General features: G+C 40.3%; 1 protein-coding gene across 5 annotated transcripts in view; it reads left to right on the plus strand.

Annotated features, from left to right (window-relative positions):
* The window catches only part of ARHGAP28 (Rho GTPase activating protein 28), a 138,573-nt gene that overhangs the window by 104,780 nt on the left and 14,591 nt on the right, over positions 1-19,202 (plus strand). For all 5 annotated transcript variants that reach the window (XM_075828361.1, XM_075828362.1, XM_075828364.1 and 2 more), the window contains 4 exons: positions 1,902-2,064; positions 3,489-3,571; positions 4,278-4,475; positions 10,224-10,367. In XM_075828361.1, coding sequence (XP_075684476.1) covers positions 1,902-2,064; positions 3,489-3,571; positions 4,278-4,475; positions 10,224-10,367 — 588 coding nt within the window. The remainder of the gene's footprint in view (positions 1-1,901; positions 2,065-3,488; positions 3,572-4,277; positions 4,476-10,223; positions 10,368-19,202) is intronic.

A 19,202-nucleotide genomic window follows, 5' to 3' on the forward strand; every position in this document is an offset into this window, starting at 1 on the left:
CTACTCTGCCATAAAGCCCAGATTGGTGGAGTGCTGCAGTGATGGTTGACTATCTGGAAGTTTCTCACCTCTCTTACCAAGGCCTTTCTTCCCTGATTACTTCGTTTTGTGTGGCAGCCAGCTCTAGTTCAAAAATTCTTCCAATTAAGAATTATGGAGGCCATTGTACTGTTGGGGACTTTCAGTGCAGCAAAAAATGTCTGTACCCTTCTCCAGGTCCTCCACACAATCCGGTCTCTTCGATCTACAGGCAGTTCTTTAATCCTCAGGGCTTGGTTTTTGCTCTGATATGCATTGTCAGCTGTGAAACCTCAAATAGACAGGGGTGTGTCCTTCCAAATCATGTCCAATCAACTGAATTTACCACAGATGGACTCCAATCAAGGTGTAGAAATATTTCAAAGATGATCTAGAAAAATGGGAGGCCCCCAGAGCTAAATTTCAAGTGTCATAGCAAAGGGTTTGAATACTTATGTCCATGCGAAATTTGAGTTTTTCATTTTTAATAAATTTGAAGAATTTCTAAAATTCTGTTTTCACTTTGGGTGCAGAATAAAGGGGAAAAACATGATTTTTTAATTTTTATTTTAACACAAGGTCTCACCATAAAAAATGTGAAAGGGTCTGAAGACTTTCTGAATGCACTGTATAAATTGTAGTTAAATGTCCCTTAACCTTATGACATTGAATTATTGAATCAACATTGATTTATTTCGTTTTTTTTTACTTTGACCAACAGAAAACATTCTTTAATATCAAATTACAGTAAATACAAATCAATGCAAAATGGTCCACAAAATAATGAAATGCATAATTATTCACCCCCATTAGTGTGAGTATTTTAGAAATGACATCATTAGTCAGACAGAGAGTGTGTGCATTCATTGTGCTTTAAAGTGATTGTAATACATCTTAAAATGAATGTCCACTTTTTAACACCATGTAATTTTTAGGTCCAAAATTCTGTGCTATTTAATTTCTTAATATATTTTTAATGCAGTGGGAGCTTTGGTTTTCTGATACAGAGCTCCAAATCCACTGCATAGGCAAAGATTTAAAATATTAAATTGTGGCTACCTGTAGCCAACACCTAGACAGAGCTAAGGAGCTTACTGCATACTGTGTTATTAATATTGAGTTTAAATGCTATGTAAACCTTTGAAAGTGATTTTTGTTATAAAAAATGTCAGTTCGTGTGTTTGGTGCAACTTTCAAATTAGTTTTTATTAAAAATAATTTTTACTTTTTGAGATACAGCCGCTCTGTATCCTGTATACAGAGCAGCTATATCATTCCCTGAATCCTGTACCCATCAGGTCCACGGGACATAACTTAGATGTGATAGATTACAGGTGGATGCTGCGTGTCAGAGACACACAGGACCCACTGACACTGAACACTGAGCCCGTCAGTCCCGAGTACCTGATGGATTTAGGTCTTAACAAATGATACAGCTGCTCTGTATATAGGATACAAAGCAGCTGTATCTCAAAAAGTAAAAATTGTTTTTAACAAAAACTACCGTAAGTTAAAAGTTGCACCAAAAACACAGACTGACATTTTTATTAAAAAATCAATAAATAATCACTTTCGAAGGTGTACATATCCTTTAATTTATAATAGTATGCAGTAAGCACCCAAACTACTGTTTTAAACCTATATCTATACTGGGGTATTTTGAGTTGTGTATCAGCAAAACTGAGTTCTGACCACCATAACGATATAATAAGAAATTAATCAGCACAGAATTTTAGACCTATTTGGACTTCACTTTGAGGGAGAGATTAAAGGTAGGAAGGAGAGTGTCATGGAAAGTAACAAAAACATTTCAGTGTATTGATGAATCAATAGATGCAAATTAAAATTATGTTGTCTAAAAATATTATTTTCCATTCTTACAGAGTCTCCGTGAGGAATTGGAATTAAAATTTTATGATGACACCTTTGACTGGAAGAAAGTTCGAAATAACGATGCTGCCGGTCTTCTAAAGATGTTCATAAGGGAATTGCCCACACCTTTGTTCACCATGGAGTATCTCCCTGCCTTCATTTCTTTAGTAGAAAGTTAGTATCTGTGATGCTGTAAGGTTTAAAGGTGTATTCGGGTTTCAGCAAATAAATGTTATTCTTTGTATAAATTGAAAGTTAAACCATTTTCCAATATACGTTCTATATTATTTCCTGAAGATCTCTGCTTGATGTCATTAATTAGGAACTTTCATTGATAAATTCCAGCGGATAAAATTCTGTCTATGGTCATGTGATGGACACACAATTGCACGGCTCGTTACAGTATGTGTATCAGAGCTGTGTCTTCTAATGAGTCTTGTATCTGTATGACCATCATATGACCATAAATAACAATTCAAGTCATAGGGAACATTTCCAGGTAGTTTTAATTTGCCAACCAGCACAACACAAATTAGAATAAATCCCTCATTGGTTACTCATGGGTTCCTCTGAGTAACGTATTAGGGGAGATTTATCAAAAGTAGTGTAAAGCAAAAGTGGCATAGTTTCCCATAGCAACCAATCAGATTTCAGCTCTTATATTTCAAATCAGAGATTAGAATTTGGTTCTAAGTACTCCCCTTTTTCTTTGCACTACTGTTAATAAATATCCCCCATTAATAATTATTATTTTTTTCCATACATAATCTGTTTATTGAGCAGCAAAAGATTTTCCTTTATCATTTTCAATCAAACAACTGCACGTTAAAATCCCAATAAAAAACTATGGCATATAGAGTCAATAATGTAATATGGAGCTGTGGGCAATCTTGTCAACACTTATTGTCTCTGTACAACAATGTATTGCCAAGAATTCCTCCAAGGGAACACGCCATTCTTTTTTTTGGCACACCAAAAATACAGCACGGGTCCATAAACTTCTGGGTCTACCATAACATAGCCACATGCCTGAGCAATAAAAATAAGTGTATTGGTAATAAAAACATAAATTTTTTCTTTTTTTAAAGTATGGTTTCCTGAAGTAATATTATTATGCAAACATAAAGGTATTAGACAGTGTGTAAATTTCGGGCAATTGGAGGCAACATATAAGGCCACCAAATTCTTTCAGCTTCACCACTATTGGACTAGATCCTAGCGAGTTGAGAAAGTCCTTAAAAAAAGGAACAGAGTATGGACAATAGGTTATCTTTAACTTTAAAGAATACAAACGAGAACTTGTTTCAGTACTACGAGTATGTTTGCAGATATTGCTGCAGCTGTGACACTGTAGATACCTTTGTAGGTCAATCATATAATAAATAAGTCCATTGTGCCGATACTTTTTTTTGTAGATAATGAGTAATTTATGTCATCGAGTGATGTCAAAGACAGAATTATGACAGGGTAATCTTTCAACTCTGAGATGTTTTATAAAATAAATCCTCATGAGAACACAGTAAGCCTTTTCTGAGTAACTAATCAAATTGCAGACTTTCATATAAGAATTCTTATTTCAGTTATTTTCATTTCTTTAGAAATCTCCAAGATCAAATTGCAGCTGCAAGCGCTGCATCTATTAATCATGCTTCTGCCAGATGCCAACAGAGATACTGCCAAGGTAAATGAAATTGGAAACAATATTACAAAATATTTCTGTGCATTTCCATCCAGGAGTGAGAAGTAAGGCCCCTGCAATCCTTTGCCTTGCTAATGTTGATTATATATGCATTGCTTATCCAGAAAGAAAAGCCAGATATTGCACTTGGCAGCTTATGACAATACATTTTTGGTACAAGGACGCTACAGCAGTCTAAGCAGATCTCATAATGGTATCTTAACATAAAAAAAAACTGAGAAATATGGATCCTTCCAACAATTATTAGTGTACTTATAATGATAATAGCTCCGTGATAGGAGAGGATTGCAGAATACTTCCAATTATTTATGCAGCCAAAATAATTTTGGTTCCATGAAATATATTGTTGTCTAGGGTTCACTTTAGCATACCATCCATCATTCCACATAGCCGGAGGCTCTATAAAGATGGGGTAAATGAACAAAAAAATAATATTTTGCATGTTTTCTTCAGCTAGGGTTTTTCACAAATTAAACTAGCGCTGCATTCTGTACGTCAATGAGGTCCATAGGGTTTTGGTATTGTCCATCCCACAATGGATCCGGCACTGCATCGTGGTTCTGTTTTGTTTTAAAATGGAATCCATGATGCAGATGTATTACGAGTCTTAGATTCTATATTCTACTGTTGTGGAAAATGATAACTCAAATATTTATTTTATTGTTTGTTTTTGGGTTTTTTAATTTAGGCTTTACTGCACTTTCTTAAAAAAGTTGTGTCGAATGAAGAAAAAAACAAAATGAGTTTGTGGAATGTTTCTATGATCCTTGCACCAAACCTGTTTGTTTACAAAGGCAAAAGTCCCAACCAGGAAGAGATGAAGGCTGCAGCATCTACGGCACACATTGTGCGAATTTTAATTAGGTACCAGGACATTTTATGGACGGTGAGAAAAATATTTTAATGTTAAGAATATAAATCAAAGAGGTTCTTATGTAATTAAAGAGGCGCTGCAATGTAGATTACAGTAACGTTTTTATTTTTTAAAAACGAGCATTTTTGGCCAAGTTATGACCATTTTTGTATCTATGCAAATGAGGTTTGCAAAAGTCCAAGTGGGCGTGTTTAAAGTAAAAGTCCAAGTGAGCGTGTATTATGTGCGTACATCGGGGCGTTTTTAATACTTTTACTAGCTGGGCGTTGTGAATAGAAGTATCATCCACTTCTCTTCAGAACGCCCAGCTTCTGGCAGTGCAGACACAGCCGTGTTCTCGAGAGATCACACTGTGTCGTCACTCACAGGTCCTGCATCGTGTCGGACGAGCGAGGACACATCGGCACCAGAGGCTACAGTTGATTCTGCAGCAGCATCGGCGTTTGCAGGTAAGTCGATGTAGCTACTTACCTGCAAACGCTGATGCTGCTGCAGAATCAACTGTAGCCTCTGGTGCCGATGTGGCCGACACGATGCAGGGCCTGTGAGTGACGACACAGCGTGATCTCTCGAGAACACGGCTGTGTCTGCACTGCCAGAAGCTGGGCGTTCTGAAGAGAAGTGGATGATACTTCTCGTCAGAACGCCCAGCTAGTAAAAGTAGCAAAAACGCCCCGCTGTACGCACATAATACACGCCCACTTGGACTTTTACTTTAAACACGCCCACTTGGACTTTTGCAAGCCTCATTTGCATAAATACAAAAATGGTCATAACTTGGCCAAAAATGCTCGTTTTTTAAAAATAAAAATGTTACTGTAATCTACATTGCAGCGCCGATCTGCTGCAATAGCAGATAGGGGTTGCAAAATCTGGTGACAGAGCCTCTTTAAAAGGAGGATGCAAATAGTAAAGCCAATTGCTGTAATTTCATTTAATTTGACCAATGCATTATTTAATATCGAACTAAATATATTGTGGCTCTTTAAAATGTGAGTATAATATTGACCTTGTATAAGTTACTTGTTACATAGTTACATAGTGCGGTTGAAAAAAGACACATGTCCATCAAGTTCAACCAGGTGGTGATGGTGCATTTTGTGTGGTTTATTGTGAGTCCTCAGCAGAGATTAATTATTCTGTAATCAGGTACCACAGGTCGTGTCTCCAGCCTATGGACAATCAGATGAGTCAGAGGTGCAGTCCACAAGACATAAAGTGTCTTCGTTGTCCAGTCTCCACAGGGGGTCATCAGGAGGCGCCACCATTACTCAGCTAGAGAGCAGACCAGCAAACCAAGCAGATTCAATTATCTCCCTCCACTGTGTTCTCATCCCGGCTGTGGCAGACAATAGACGGGCAATACACATAATAGTACAAAGGACCACAACTCACTTACAGACAGTAGAGACACAAACTAAAGTCATTATAATGATGGTGACTAGAAACTGCAAAGATGTTCCTCCCCCTGTGGGGTATTTAAGTGCTTGTCCTGTGGAGGATGGGAGTTCTGGATTTAGACCTTCAGGAGAGCTGAAGCTGAGGCCAGCGCTCTGAGGATGTTCCTGTGATTACCTTATTTTGTGGACTGTGTGTTGTTCCTGCAGTGAAGGTGACTTGTTCTGTCAGCATTGGATGTAATAAATCGTGTTGGAGATACTCTGTCGTCACTGGCTCTGTTGATCGTGTATTAACTTAACGAACCCCATGACAACTGGGATCAACAGAGTGCAGGAGAGATGGACAGAGGTCTGCACACCAGGATTTCTGTCGTGAGGAGAGAAATTGTGGTTTACCAGGAGGCAATGGACTGTCTCGGACCAAAGGCTACAGAAGACATTGAACGCTGGGCTTGGGATAAGGCTCTGACTACGGCAAGGAAGAAACAAGTTCTTGTGCAAGCTAGGGAGTTGCACCAGGAGACCATGGATGTTCTGGGATGTTTGGCCTCCAAGGATGATAAGTTCTGGGACTGGAACTGGAATTGGTGTCTGGCAACAGCGGAGCGAGAGGTGCCGCAAACATGCTGTGTACAGCCAGCAGTGTGTTATAAGGATTGTGCTGCTGCTCCAGGCTCTGATCGCTACAGATCTCAAGAGAAAGCTCCAGAGTGTCCTGAAGTGAGTGATGTGGAGTGTGGGGGCAGCATATCCCATAAGACGTGGGATCACCAGGAAGAGGGAAAAGATTCTGAACTTAATTCAGGACCGGAAGGAATGCATAAAGAGGATGTCTATATATCTACTGAAACAAATCCTGTGGATGATGAAGATACAGGAGCAATAACTAGCACTGGTGTGGATGACGAAGACACAGGAGATATAACTAGCACTGGACCTCCTGAAGCCTTTAGCACTGAGATCACCAGTGCCAGTTATAAAAGCCCAACTGAGGTTAAGTCACACGAAACAGACCCACTAGTGAGAATGACATTTGTGCTTATGGTGATGAGTTTCCTGCATTCCCTTCATCCCAGGATTTCCAAGAGGTTGAGGAACCCAGCTGTATTGTTACCTTGAGGTCTCATTTGTCTTTGTCCAATGATGTTGTGGATGTTACGGTCAGTATGGACTCTCCAGGCACACAGTCTTCCAACATGGATGAGGATGACACTGGAGTGCTTGCTCAGTGAGCAGTATGCTCCACTAAAGATTGTCTATCACCCTCATTGTTGCATTTTTCTCCTCCAGATCTCTAATGCGAGCTTCCAGGTGAACAACATGCTCACATCTGCCACAGAGGTATTCACCCTGGAACTCCAGCTCCAGTCATGCATACATATGGCAAACTGTGCACTGAAGAAAACCTCCAATCTTGCTGTCCATTATCCCAGTTACAAAAAAAACAGTGAATAATTGAAAAAGTAAAAGAAAAGAAGAGTACTTACAGGGACTTTAACTCCTCTTTTTAACTCCGGTTTAATAACTCCACTTATATCACAAGCCACTTAATTCAGCTAGCCCAAAAACAGAGCGTGAGGCCACATGTTTAATTTGGAGTAGTTTTTTCTTTGCACTACACTGTTTGAAGGACGCAAGGAAACACATGAAAGAAGGAGATGGCATGTCTATCTTGCAGAGGTTTAGAAAAATGCAAAAAAGGCTACTTCTGAACCAAATTCCTAGATCTGAGATAGGTTGAACTTTTTTCAAACTATATTGCTGAAAAAAACCCATTATGGTCTAATAATGATCTTATTGTATTATATTTCTATAGACCATTCTTATGTTGTGACTGCTTTTCGATTGGAATAAAAGAAAAAGGACAGATTACCTAAATATATTTATTCACCAGGTTCATCCCTTTATGACTTCTCTTTATTAAAGTGGTTGTTTCAATTAGACTGATTCTGTCCATATGCCCTATTAAGACATATTGACAACATAGGCTGAGAGGAGAGCTTCTGCTCTGCTGGACCCAGCCCAGCCATGTTTACACAGTCGTCCATTCATTTGAATTGGCACCATGTTACACTACATTTCCAGTGCAGTGGCTGCTCCAGGGTAAAGGTTGGGTTGGCTGCAACTTCCCCCGGCAATATTAGCTGATCACCAGAAGCTTCAGGAGACTAACCCGATAGCTGATCATCGGTCAGCTTCCATATAAAAAGTGGTTGTCTTGTTAAGAAAACCCTCTTGAAGCTCCAAAAGATAACTTTACCAAGACAATGCACCATGTCAAGTTGGGATATATAAAATTTATGTGTTATATTGACTTTAGAATATGCAATGCATTTGGAAAGTCTTCAAACCCTTTACATTTTTTCACATTTTGGTATGTTGAGGCCTTGTGCTAAAATGAAAAAAAAAAATTAGTTTTTTCCCATCATTCTGCACTCAATACCCCATAATGACAAAGTTAAAACAGAATGTTAGAAATCTTTGCTAATTTATTGAAAAGGAAAAACTAAAATTTTGCATTGACATAAGTATTTAGACCCCTTACTCAGAACTTAGTTGAAGCATGTTTGGCAGCGATAACAGCCCCCAGTCTTCTTGGGTATTATGCCATAAGGTTTGCATACCTGGATTTGGGCATTTTCTGCCATTCTTCTCTGCAGATTCACTCAAGCTCTATCTGGTTGGATGGGGACTGTCGGTGGACAGCCACTTTCAGGTCTATGCAGAGATGTTTAATTGGGTTCAAGTCAGAGCTCTGGCTGGGCCACTCAAGGACATTCCAAGAGTTGTCCCTAAGCCACTCCTGTGTTTTCTTGGCTGTATGCTTAGGGTCATTGTCTTGTTCGGCCTAGTCTGAGGTCCAGAGCACTCTGGATCAGGTTTTCATTAAGAATATCTCTGCACATTGCTCCATTAATCTTTTCCTCAACCCTGACCAGTCTCCCTGTCCCAGCCACTGAAAAACACACCCACAGCATGATGCTGCTACTACTATGCTTCACTGTAGGGATGTATTGAGCAGGTGATGAGCAGTGTCTGGTTTCAACCAGACATAACGCTTAGAACTCATGCCAAAAATTCAACCTTGGTTTCATCATACCACAGAAACTTGTTTCTCACAATACGAGAGTCCTTTAGGTGTTTTTTTTTTTTTTTTTTGCAAACTCCACACAGGATTTCATGTGTCTTTTACTGAGGAGAGGCATCTTTCTGGCCACTGCCATAATGCCCAGATTGGTGGAGTGCTGCTGTGATGGTTGACCTTCTGGATGTTTCTCTCATCAGCACATAGAATCTTTGGATCTCAGCCAGAGTGACCATAGGGTTCTTGGTCACCTCTCTTACCAAGAACCATCTCCCCCAATTACTTAGTTTGGTGGGGCAGCCAGCTCTAGGGTTAGTTCTGGTTGTTCCAAACTTCTTCCATTTAACAATTATGGAGACCACTGTGCTCTTGGGAACTTTCCGTGCAGCAGAAATTTTTTGTACCCTTCTCCAGATCTGTGCCTCCACACAATCCTGTCTCTAAACTCTACAGGCAGTTCATTTCTCCTCATTGTTTGGTTTTTGCTCTGATATGCATTGTCAGCTGTGAGACCTTATATATATACAGGGGGTGTGTCTTTCCAAATCATGTCCAATCAAATTTACCACAAATGGACTCTAAACGAGGTGTATAAACATTTCAAAGATGATCTAGAAAAATGGGAGGCACTCAGAACTAAAATTCTAGTGTCAAAGCAAAGGGTCTGAATACTTATGTCCATGCGAAATTTGAGTTTTTCATCTTGAATAAATTTGCAAAAATTTCTAAAATTCTGTTTTTACTTTGTCATTATGGGGTATTGAGTGTAGAATAATGTGATAACATAAAAAAAATTCTAGTTTTTCCGCAAGGCCTCAACATAACAAAACGTGAAAAAGGAGAAATGGTCTGAAAACTTTTCGAATGCACTGTATACCGTTCAATAATGTAGGGGAACATGTCTGTGTTGAACAGTCGAACACATTTATTTTCTGCAGACAGACTCCCTTCACCATAGTGTATAAACTTCCAGCAGTACTTAAGATTCATCACATCTTTATATGCCTTTTGGCAACAACTTAATATAAAGAGAAGCACGAAACTTGCAGGAACTTACATTTGTAATGCAAACCAAGCTTGCCCTTAAGTTTCTGCAATAAAAATATAAAAATCCAACCTCTGGTTGCAAGACACGTTTTCACCAAATGACACAAACAAGTCTGCATCTTATTATTTTTATAGGTCATATAAAGTCTGCAGAGTGATATTTTGAGAACTGACATAGTAAAATTTATTTTATAGATGTCTTAATGTTTAGTTCCTGTGTCAATATAGGTTCCAGCCTTTCTGATTTCACAAGTGCGGAAAATGAACGAGGCAGCACTGAATAATAACAAGAAGCAGCTTATTTTCGATAAGAGTGTAAGGAAATTATTGAGAAGAAAGACTATGGAGCGTGAAAGGCCTGAAAGGAGAGAGGTGCGTGTTAGTAGATTTATCCTTTGAATACTGTTTTTCAAACAACCATGAATCCATGTGTACAATTACATAGATGATGAATATGTGTAAAATCATATTTTTTCTGCATTTAAGAAATGTTATCCCAAAGAAAGTCTTCTCATTCCTAACTAGAGATATAGCTGGTATGGATGAACACGCCTAGCTTATTGTAGGGTTAGGGTATTAACATGTATGGAAGTCACATACTACCCTATGCTTTTTGTTATATTGTCAACATCGATAAGAAATCGAATATAGATATTCCTGATAATAAGTTCTACCAAAGAAAATAAAGAAGCCATTTATTTTAACACTGTAAATGCCACATCCAATGCCCGCTACAACTTGCGGTTTTAATAATCCTGGATAAGGGGATATGTTTTGAAGGGTCCCCACAAATAACTGATGGTCACTATTGATTCAATTTCATTGAATAACAAAATTGCAGCTCTGCAGGGTAAAAAAAATCCTTTTTGATTCCTCAATCTTGCAGAGCCACTATTTTGGTAGACAAGGAAAGAAAATCAGTAGTGACCATGAGCTCTTTTTTGTGTGAATATTTTTTCAAACAGATTCCTAACTGCGGCCACACTGGAATTTTCAGGTTTTGAGTAAAGTTACGACGGCCATTTACTTACACCACCTTTATGCACACAATTTTTCTGGCAATTTAAGCTGCAACAAAAAATGCTTTTAAAAATACTAGCGTTATTAACCCCTTAGGGTATGTTCACACGGCCTATTTATGGACGTAAATCGGGCGTTTTTGCCCCGAATTACGCCCGAAAATAGCGCCTCAATAGCGCTGACAAACATCTGCCCATTGAAAGCAATGTGCAGACGTTTGTCTGTTCACACGAGGCGTATATTTACGCGCCGCTGTCAAATGACGGCGCGTAAATAGACGCCCGCGTAGAAGAAGTGACCTGTCACTTCTTTGGCCGTAATTGGAGCCGCTATTCATTGACTCCAATGAATAGCAGCGCTAATTACGGCCGTAATTGACGCGGCGTTCAAGCGCCTGCACATGCCGGTACGGCTGAAATTACGGGGATGTTTTCAGGCTGAAACATCCCCGTAATTTCAGCCGTTACGGACCCCCGCCGTGTGAACATACCCTTAACCTCCGCCGTATAGTGTTTTATGGTGGCCGTTCAGGGTAGTTCATCTGAAGTGCCGCCTTCTCACGTCGGCACTTCAGAAGAACTTTTCTCGCATTCGGCGGGGTGCTCCTGAAGCCCAAGCTGTTGCTAACAGCCTCGGAATTCAGGGCAACAATCGGAGACCACTAGCAGGGGTCTCCGATTATATTTAACCCCTCAGGTGTGGCGCTCAATAGCATCCGTCGCATTTGAGTGGTTTTAGGGTGAAAGTGCTCCCTCTCCCACCCCACTGACACTCCACATGCATCGCAGGTTGGCAATGTTTTTTATGGCAGCCTGGGGGCCTAACAAAGGCCCCCACGTCTGCCTTTAGTGATTTCCTATTAGGCCATGCCAGAGGCATGACCTAATAGATGCCTGTCAGTTTTACACTGACAGGCAATAATAAAAGCGATCAAAAGCGATCAAAATATCACACATTGAAGTCCCCTAGTAGGACTAAAAAAAAGTTTAAAAAAGTAAAATAACGTTTGAAATAAATAAATAAAAGTCCCAAGTAAAAAGTAAGCAAAACCCACTTTTTCCCCTCACAAAATAATTTATTATGAAAAAAAGTAAAAAGTTACTTATATTTGGTATCGCCGCATCCGTAACAACCCCAACTATAAAACAATTACTCTATTTAACCTCCACTCCGTATAAAATAAAATAAAAAATAGTGCCAGAATTTCTGTTTTCTGTTCATCCTACTATCCCAAAAATTGATAATAAGTGATCAAAAAGTCGCATGTACTCCAAAATGATTCCAATAAAAACGACAAGTCGTCCCGCAAAAAAAAGCCCTTATGCAGCTACATCAATGGAAAAATAAAAAAGTTATGGCTCTTAATAGATGGCGACACAACAACAAATTATTTTGAAGTGTTTTTACTGTGTAAAAGTAGTAAAACATAAAAAATCGATATAAATATGGTATCACCACAATCGTAACGACCCACTGAATAAAGTTATGTTATTTATACCACACGGTAAACGGTGTAAAATTAAGATGCATAAAAGAATGGCGAAATTTCAGTTATTTTTCCAGTACCCCACTAAAAAAGTTAATAAAAAGTTAATCAATAAATTATATGTACCCCAAATGCTTTTAATGCTATTAAAAAATACAACTTGTCCCGCAAAAAAAAGTCCTTATACAGCTATGTCGACGGAAAAAAAAAAAAGTTATAGCTCTGAATACAACGGTGGAAAAACGGAAAAAATTGCTTGTTAATTAAGGTTTAAAATACCTTCGGTATTAAGGGGTTAAAATGTAACGTATCTTTTATGGAATTTTTGTGAGCTTTTCAGTGGCTTTTTTGTCTCAGTGACTTTTTGAAGATGCTTTATTTCTGGCGTTTTTGAAATCCTTTGGAGAAGCTTATAGAAAAAACACCTGGAAAACGCCATACCCAGAAGCATGCTGCGTTTGGAAAAAAACATCACTGACCACAAAATTGTCTCGAAAACTCCACAAACCAAAATGCAGTTGTGTGTAGTGCATTTCATGTTTTACTATATACTTTATTGTAACATCGCTGTAAAATGCTGCAAAAAACGTAATTAAAAACGCTGCAAAAAACGTGCAAAGACACAGCAAAATGCTGTGCTCAGGGAGGTCAGAAACCGCATCAAAACTAAAACTGCATCAAAAATGCTTCTATAAGGGCAAAGCCTCACGTGGCGGAATTGCTCTGGAATTCCTCTGCGGACACTCCGCAGCGTTAATCCGCAGCGGACCCGTTTCTCCATTGCCTTACACTGCTTTTTAGTAGGGTTCGTTTAGACGATGCGGAAAATTCGGGGAATTTGGTGTCCGCAGCATACAATGGATGTTGCGGACGTGTGGCGGACTGGTTGCGGACTCATTGCGGAAGTTCTCCATTGACTTCAATGGAGATTCTAAATTCCGCAATGACGTCCGCAGATGTCATGTACATGTTATGTGTGCTGCGGAGCGTATTTGTTTTACTAACATGACATTTCTTCATTCTGGTTGGACCTATGTATTTCTAGGTCTACAGCCAGACTGAGGAAGTCAATGGGGCTCCCGTAATTACGGGTGACTACGTGTGTGCACCCATAATTACGGGTGACTACGTGTGTGCACCCATAATTACGGGTGACTACGTGTGTGCACCCATAATTACGGGTGACTACGTGTGTGCAACCGTAATTACGGGAGCGTTACTATGCGACGTCAGTAAATAGTCACTGCCCAGGGTGCTGAAAGAGTTAAGCGATCGGCAGTAACTGTTTCAGCACCCTGGACAGTGACTACCGATCACAATATACAGCAACCTGTAAAAAAAATAGAAGTTCACACTTACTGAGAACTCCCTGCTTCTTTCTCCAGTCCGGCTTCCCAGGATGACGTTTCAGTCTAAGTGACGGCTGCAGCCAATCACAGGCTGCAGCGGTCACATGGACTGCCGCGTCATCCAGGGAGGTCGGGCTGGATGCCGAAAGAGGGACGCATCACCAAGACAACTGCCGGTAAGTATAAAATTATTTTACTTTCACTAGGGAAAGTGTTGTCCCTTCTCTCTATCCTGCACTGATAGAGAGAAGGGAAGCACTTTCACCTCAATACGCAGCGGCCAGTCCGCATCAATTTACTGCACATTTTGGGCAGATCCGCCACAGAATCTGCAACGCAGATTATGTGCAGCATTGATGCAGACAGTAGCGGAAGAAATACGCCACGTCGGGCCATGCCCTAAACGCTAGCGATATTAAATATGTAACATGCGTTTTTAGTTGCATTTTCAGTAACATTTTTATTTATTGTCATTTTGTACATTCTTTTTTCTGGCGTTTTTGCAGTCATAAAGAGTAACCTATGGGAAAAATTACTGAAAAACACACCATGCCAATAGCATGCAGCGCTTGTAAAAAAAAACGCCACTGACTACAAAATGACCTTAAGAACGCCACAAACCAAAACGCAGTTGTGTGTAGTGCATTTTATATTTCACTATAGACTTTAATGTAACATCTGGCTGAACTAAAAAACGCATTAAAAAATGGGGCAAAAACCACCATTAAAAATGCAAAGAAAAACACACAAATATGCAGCAAAATGCTCTGTGTGAATCCCAGGCCAAGATAGCTAAAGTTGGTAAGAAACACTTGTTTGCCCAACAGCTATGTCCCCCGACCTCTCCATAAATATGTATTCTGCCTGCTAAACTCAGCCAAGCATGTATGTTAACTTCAATCGGAAAACGGAGACAAGCCTCTGCCAGACACGTCTCACAGAGGCTTATCTACTGGCAAAACAAGGGATCAGACCTGTTGAAATGCAAGATGCCCAATGCTTGTTTCCATTAAACCTCTGCCAATGGGTAAGAGTCGAGAGGCCTCATACATATGACACTTAGATAATCCCACCAACATTAATCTAATGGGTATGGGCAGCTTCAGGCATTAATTGACAGATGAGACGGACTGTTAAAATGCTTCCTGTAGTTGCAAGTAAGTGTTTTGTTATCTGTTGTCGTTTTATTGTAGAAAGAGACAAAACTATTAGTAGGACCTCCGTTATATTCTATTTAGATTTTTCCAGCTGGACTAGAACAAAGGGTTGGTTTAAATGGAGCATATTCACTATCCAAGCGTTTACATTCCCGACTTTGATCATATGCCATCTATACGAGAATATGCACCAGACTAGACAAAATAATCTGTGTAATGTAAATAAGATGGAAAACACAGAAGGAAGTTTGATAAAGTCAGCAAGTAACTGTATGAAACTGCAATTAACTAATGCGGTCACAAGACATCTAGATTGGATGGTATTTCCTTGAAGCACTTTTCTCATTTAACCCCTTCAGGACGAAGCCATTTTTTGATTTTCGTTTTTCACTCCCCGCATTCCAAGAGGCATAACTCTTTTATTTTTCCGTCAATGGAATGGTGTGAGGGCTTATTTTTTGCGGGAGGAGTTGTAGTTTCTTTTGGTATCATTTATAGTTCCATATAATGTACTGAGAAACTGAAAAAAAAATTATTTGCGGGCTAAAGTTGGAAAAAACTGTGATTACTCAATTGTTTTTTGGGGTTTTGTTTTTATGGCCTTCATCGTGCGGTAAAAATGACAACTCATCTTTATTCTGTGGCTCAATACGATTACGGTGATTCCAAATTTATATAGTTTTTTTTTATATTTTGCTACTTTTATTGATAATAAACTTTTTGTTAAAAAAAAAAATTTGTGTTGCCACATTCTGAGAGCCATACCTTTTTTATTTTTTCACCGATTGAGCAGTGTGAGGGCTTATTTTTTTTGCGGGATGAGCTGTAGTTTCTATTGGTAAAATTTTTTGGTACATAAAACTTTTGATCACTTTTTTTATTACATTTTTTTTTAGCTAAGTTGACCCAAAAAACGCGATTTTGGCGTTATACATTTTTTATTTTTAACGACGTTCACCGTGCACCTTAAATAATACTATATTGTGATAGTTCAGACTTTTATGGACGCAGCGATACCAATTTTGTTGACTTTTTATTTTTTACATTACTTTAGAGGGGAAATGGGAAAAGTTTTCTTTTAAGTTTTAATATTTTTTTATTTTTTTTCAATACTAAAAACTTTTTTTTCACACACTTTATTAGCCCCCCTAGGGGACTTGAACCAGCGATCGTTAGATCACTGGTACAATATACTGCAATACTAACGTATTGCAGTATATCGTCATTTTTACAGGTATCTGTTAAAGAGGCTCTGTCACCAGATTTTGCAACCCCTATCTGCTATTGCAGCAGATCGGCGCTGCAATGTAGATAAGAGTAACGTTTTTATTTTTAAAAAACGAGCATTTTTGGCCAAGTTATGACCATTTTCGTATTTATGCAAATGAGGCTTGCAAAAGTCCAACTGGGCGTGTTTAAAGTAAAAGTCCAACTGGGCGTGTATTATGTGTGTTACATCTGGGCGTTTTTACTTCTTTTACTAGCTGGGTGTTGTGTATAGAAGTATCATCCACTTCTATTCAGAACACCCAGCTTCTGGCAGTGCAGACCACAGCGTGTTCTCGAGAGATCACGCTGTGACGTCACTCACTTCCTACCCCAGGTCCTGCATCGTGTCGGAGGAGCGAGGACACATCGGCACCAGAGGCTACAGTTGATTCTGCAGCAGCATCAGCGTTTGCAGGTAAGTAGCTACATCGACTTACCTGCAAACGCCGATGCTGCTGCAGAATCAACTGTAGCCTCTGGTGCCGATGTGTCCTCGCTCGTCCGACACGATGCAGGACCTGGGGCAGGAAGTGAGTGACGACACAGCGTGATCTCTCGAGAACACGCTGTGTGTCTGCACTGCCAGAAGCTGGGCGTTCTGAAGAGAAGTGGATGATACTTCTCGTCAGAACGCCCAGCTAGTAAAAGTAGTAAACACGCCCAGATGTAACACACACAATACACGCCCAGTTGGACTTTTACTGTAAACACGCCCAGTTGGACTTTTGCAAGCCTCATTTGCATAAACACGAAAATGGTCATAACTTGGCCAAAAATGCTTGTTTTTAAAAAATAAAAACGTTACTCTTATCTACATTGCAGCGCCGATCTGCTGCAATAGCAGATAGGGGTTGCAAAATCTGGTGACAGAGCCTCTTTAAGCCCTGCCACAGGCAGGGCTTAACAGAGGCCAGAGTGAAGGCAGTTCTGGGGACCTTCATTAGATGCCTGGGCTGACATAACAACCATCATCAACCCCCGATCTCGCTGCGGGGGGCGATGAGTTATCGGATGGGGCCACCCCCTCTTTTCAACGCCTCAGATTCTGCGGTCGCGATTGACCGCAGCATTTGAGGGTTTAAACAGCCAGGAACAGCGCAATCACTGCTCCCGGCTGTTAGTCCAGGGTGTTCGCTGTAAAATACAACTGACACCCGCGGCATATGGAGCGTGCTCCAGACATCACCCCCCCCGCGCTCCCGGATGTAATATCATGTCCGGGTGCACGAACGGGTTATTAATCTATCTGGTATCTGATATGTGGTATGTGAATATTTTCCCATCACACACTAATAAGCCTTGTAGGTGTAATTGTCAATTCTAATCAAAACTCGTGAACAGTCATGTCAGATACTCAGAGAAAAGCAAAATCCCATGACATCAGTGGAGAGGTAAAGGATTGATCCTCCATGTTTGCTTCTATTTTGATTCATAAAATCACTGAAACAGGCCATACTTACTCATACAAGGGCAGGTACAAACACCAATTCCCAACAGGATGCAGACAAACCACAATAGAGGGAGATTGCTCAGGTGCAAAATACTGATGAACAGACACTCTCACGCCTACTATTCATGAGAGGGGTGTCTGTTTAGTATTATCATTGCACACAGATATACAGATGTAGCCATCTTTATCTTGACTTTTTGATGCATTAAATACACAGTGTCAAGCCACTTTAACTTGACTTTTTCAATGGCTTTTGTTGTGTGATGTCACCCTGCAGCAAGTTATTAAAGTCAAGATAAAGATGGTTACAACCATAGCATCTATAAGTGTGCCAATCACACGGTTACATGTAGTGCACCATGCTGGCATACAGCGTATTATTTACGCCCATACTATTAGATCAGGCGGACTGCCCAGCACCTTCTAAGGCTGGGTTCACACGTGGCGGAATTTCACTTGAATTCTGCTGCGGACACTCCGCAGCGTTAATCCGCAGCGGAGCCATTTCTCCATTGACTTCCACTTAAATTTAGAAGTGTTAGTTTAGACGATGCGTAAAATTCCGCTGCGGAGCATAGGCTGCGGAGCGGAATTTGGTGTCCGCAGCATGCTCTGTCTGTTGCGGAGCAGTGGCGGACTGGTTGCGGACTCATGGCGGAATTTCTCCATTGACTTCAATGGAGATTCTAAATTCCGCAATGAAGTCCGCAGCTGTCATGCACATGTTATGTGTGCTGCGGATGCGTCTTGCTTTTTTAACATGACATTTCTTCATTCTGGCTGGACCTATGTATTTCTAGGTCTACAGCCAGACTGAGGAAGTCAATGGGGCTCCCGGAATTACGGGAGCATTGCTAGGAGACGTCAGTAAATAGTCACTGTCCAGGGTGCTGAAAGAGTTAAGCGATTGGCAGTAACTGTTTCTGCACCCTGGACATTGACTACCGATCCCAATATACAGCAACCTGTAAAAAAATAGAAGTTCATACTTACCGAGAACTCCCTGCTTCTGTCTCCAGTCCAGCTTCCCAGGATGACGTTTCAGTCTAAGTGACGGCTGCAGCCAATCACAGGCTGCAGCGGTCACATGGACTGCCGCGTCATCCAGGGAGGTAGAGCTGGATGCCGAAAGAGGGACGCGTCACCAAGACAACGGCCGGTAAGTATGAAATTCGTTTACTTTCACTAGGGAAAGTGCTGTCCCTTCTCTCTATCCTGCACTGATAGAGAGAAGGGAAGCACTTTTTCCGCAGTCCGCAGCAGCTAGTCCGCATCAATTTACTGCACATTTTGGGCAGATCCGCAGCCGTAATCCGCAACCCGGATTAGGTGCGGCATTGATGCGGACAGTTGCGGAGGAAATCCGCCACGTGGGGGCATGCCCTAAGTGTACCACACAAAGTACTGATACACTATTCTCCCTCAACATTACAAGGCCTGGCAGCATGCTGAATAGATATCCATAATAAACTATAA

This window comes from Rhinoderma darwinii, chromosome 5 (assembly GCF_050947455.1).
Source record: "Rhinoderma darwinii isolate aRhiDar2 chromosome 5, aRhiDar2.hap1, whole genome shotgun sequence".
Taxonomy (NCBI): domain Eukaryota; kingdom Metazoa; phylum Chordata; class Amphibia; order Anura; family Rhinodermatidae; genus Rhinoderma; species Rhinoderma darwinii.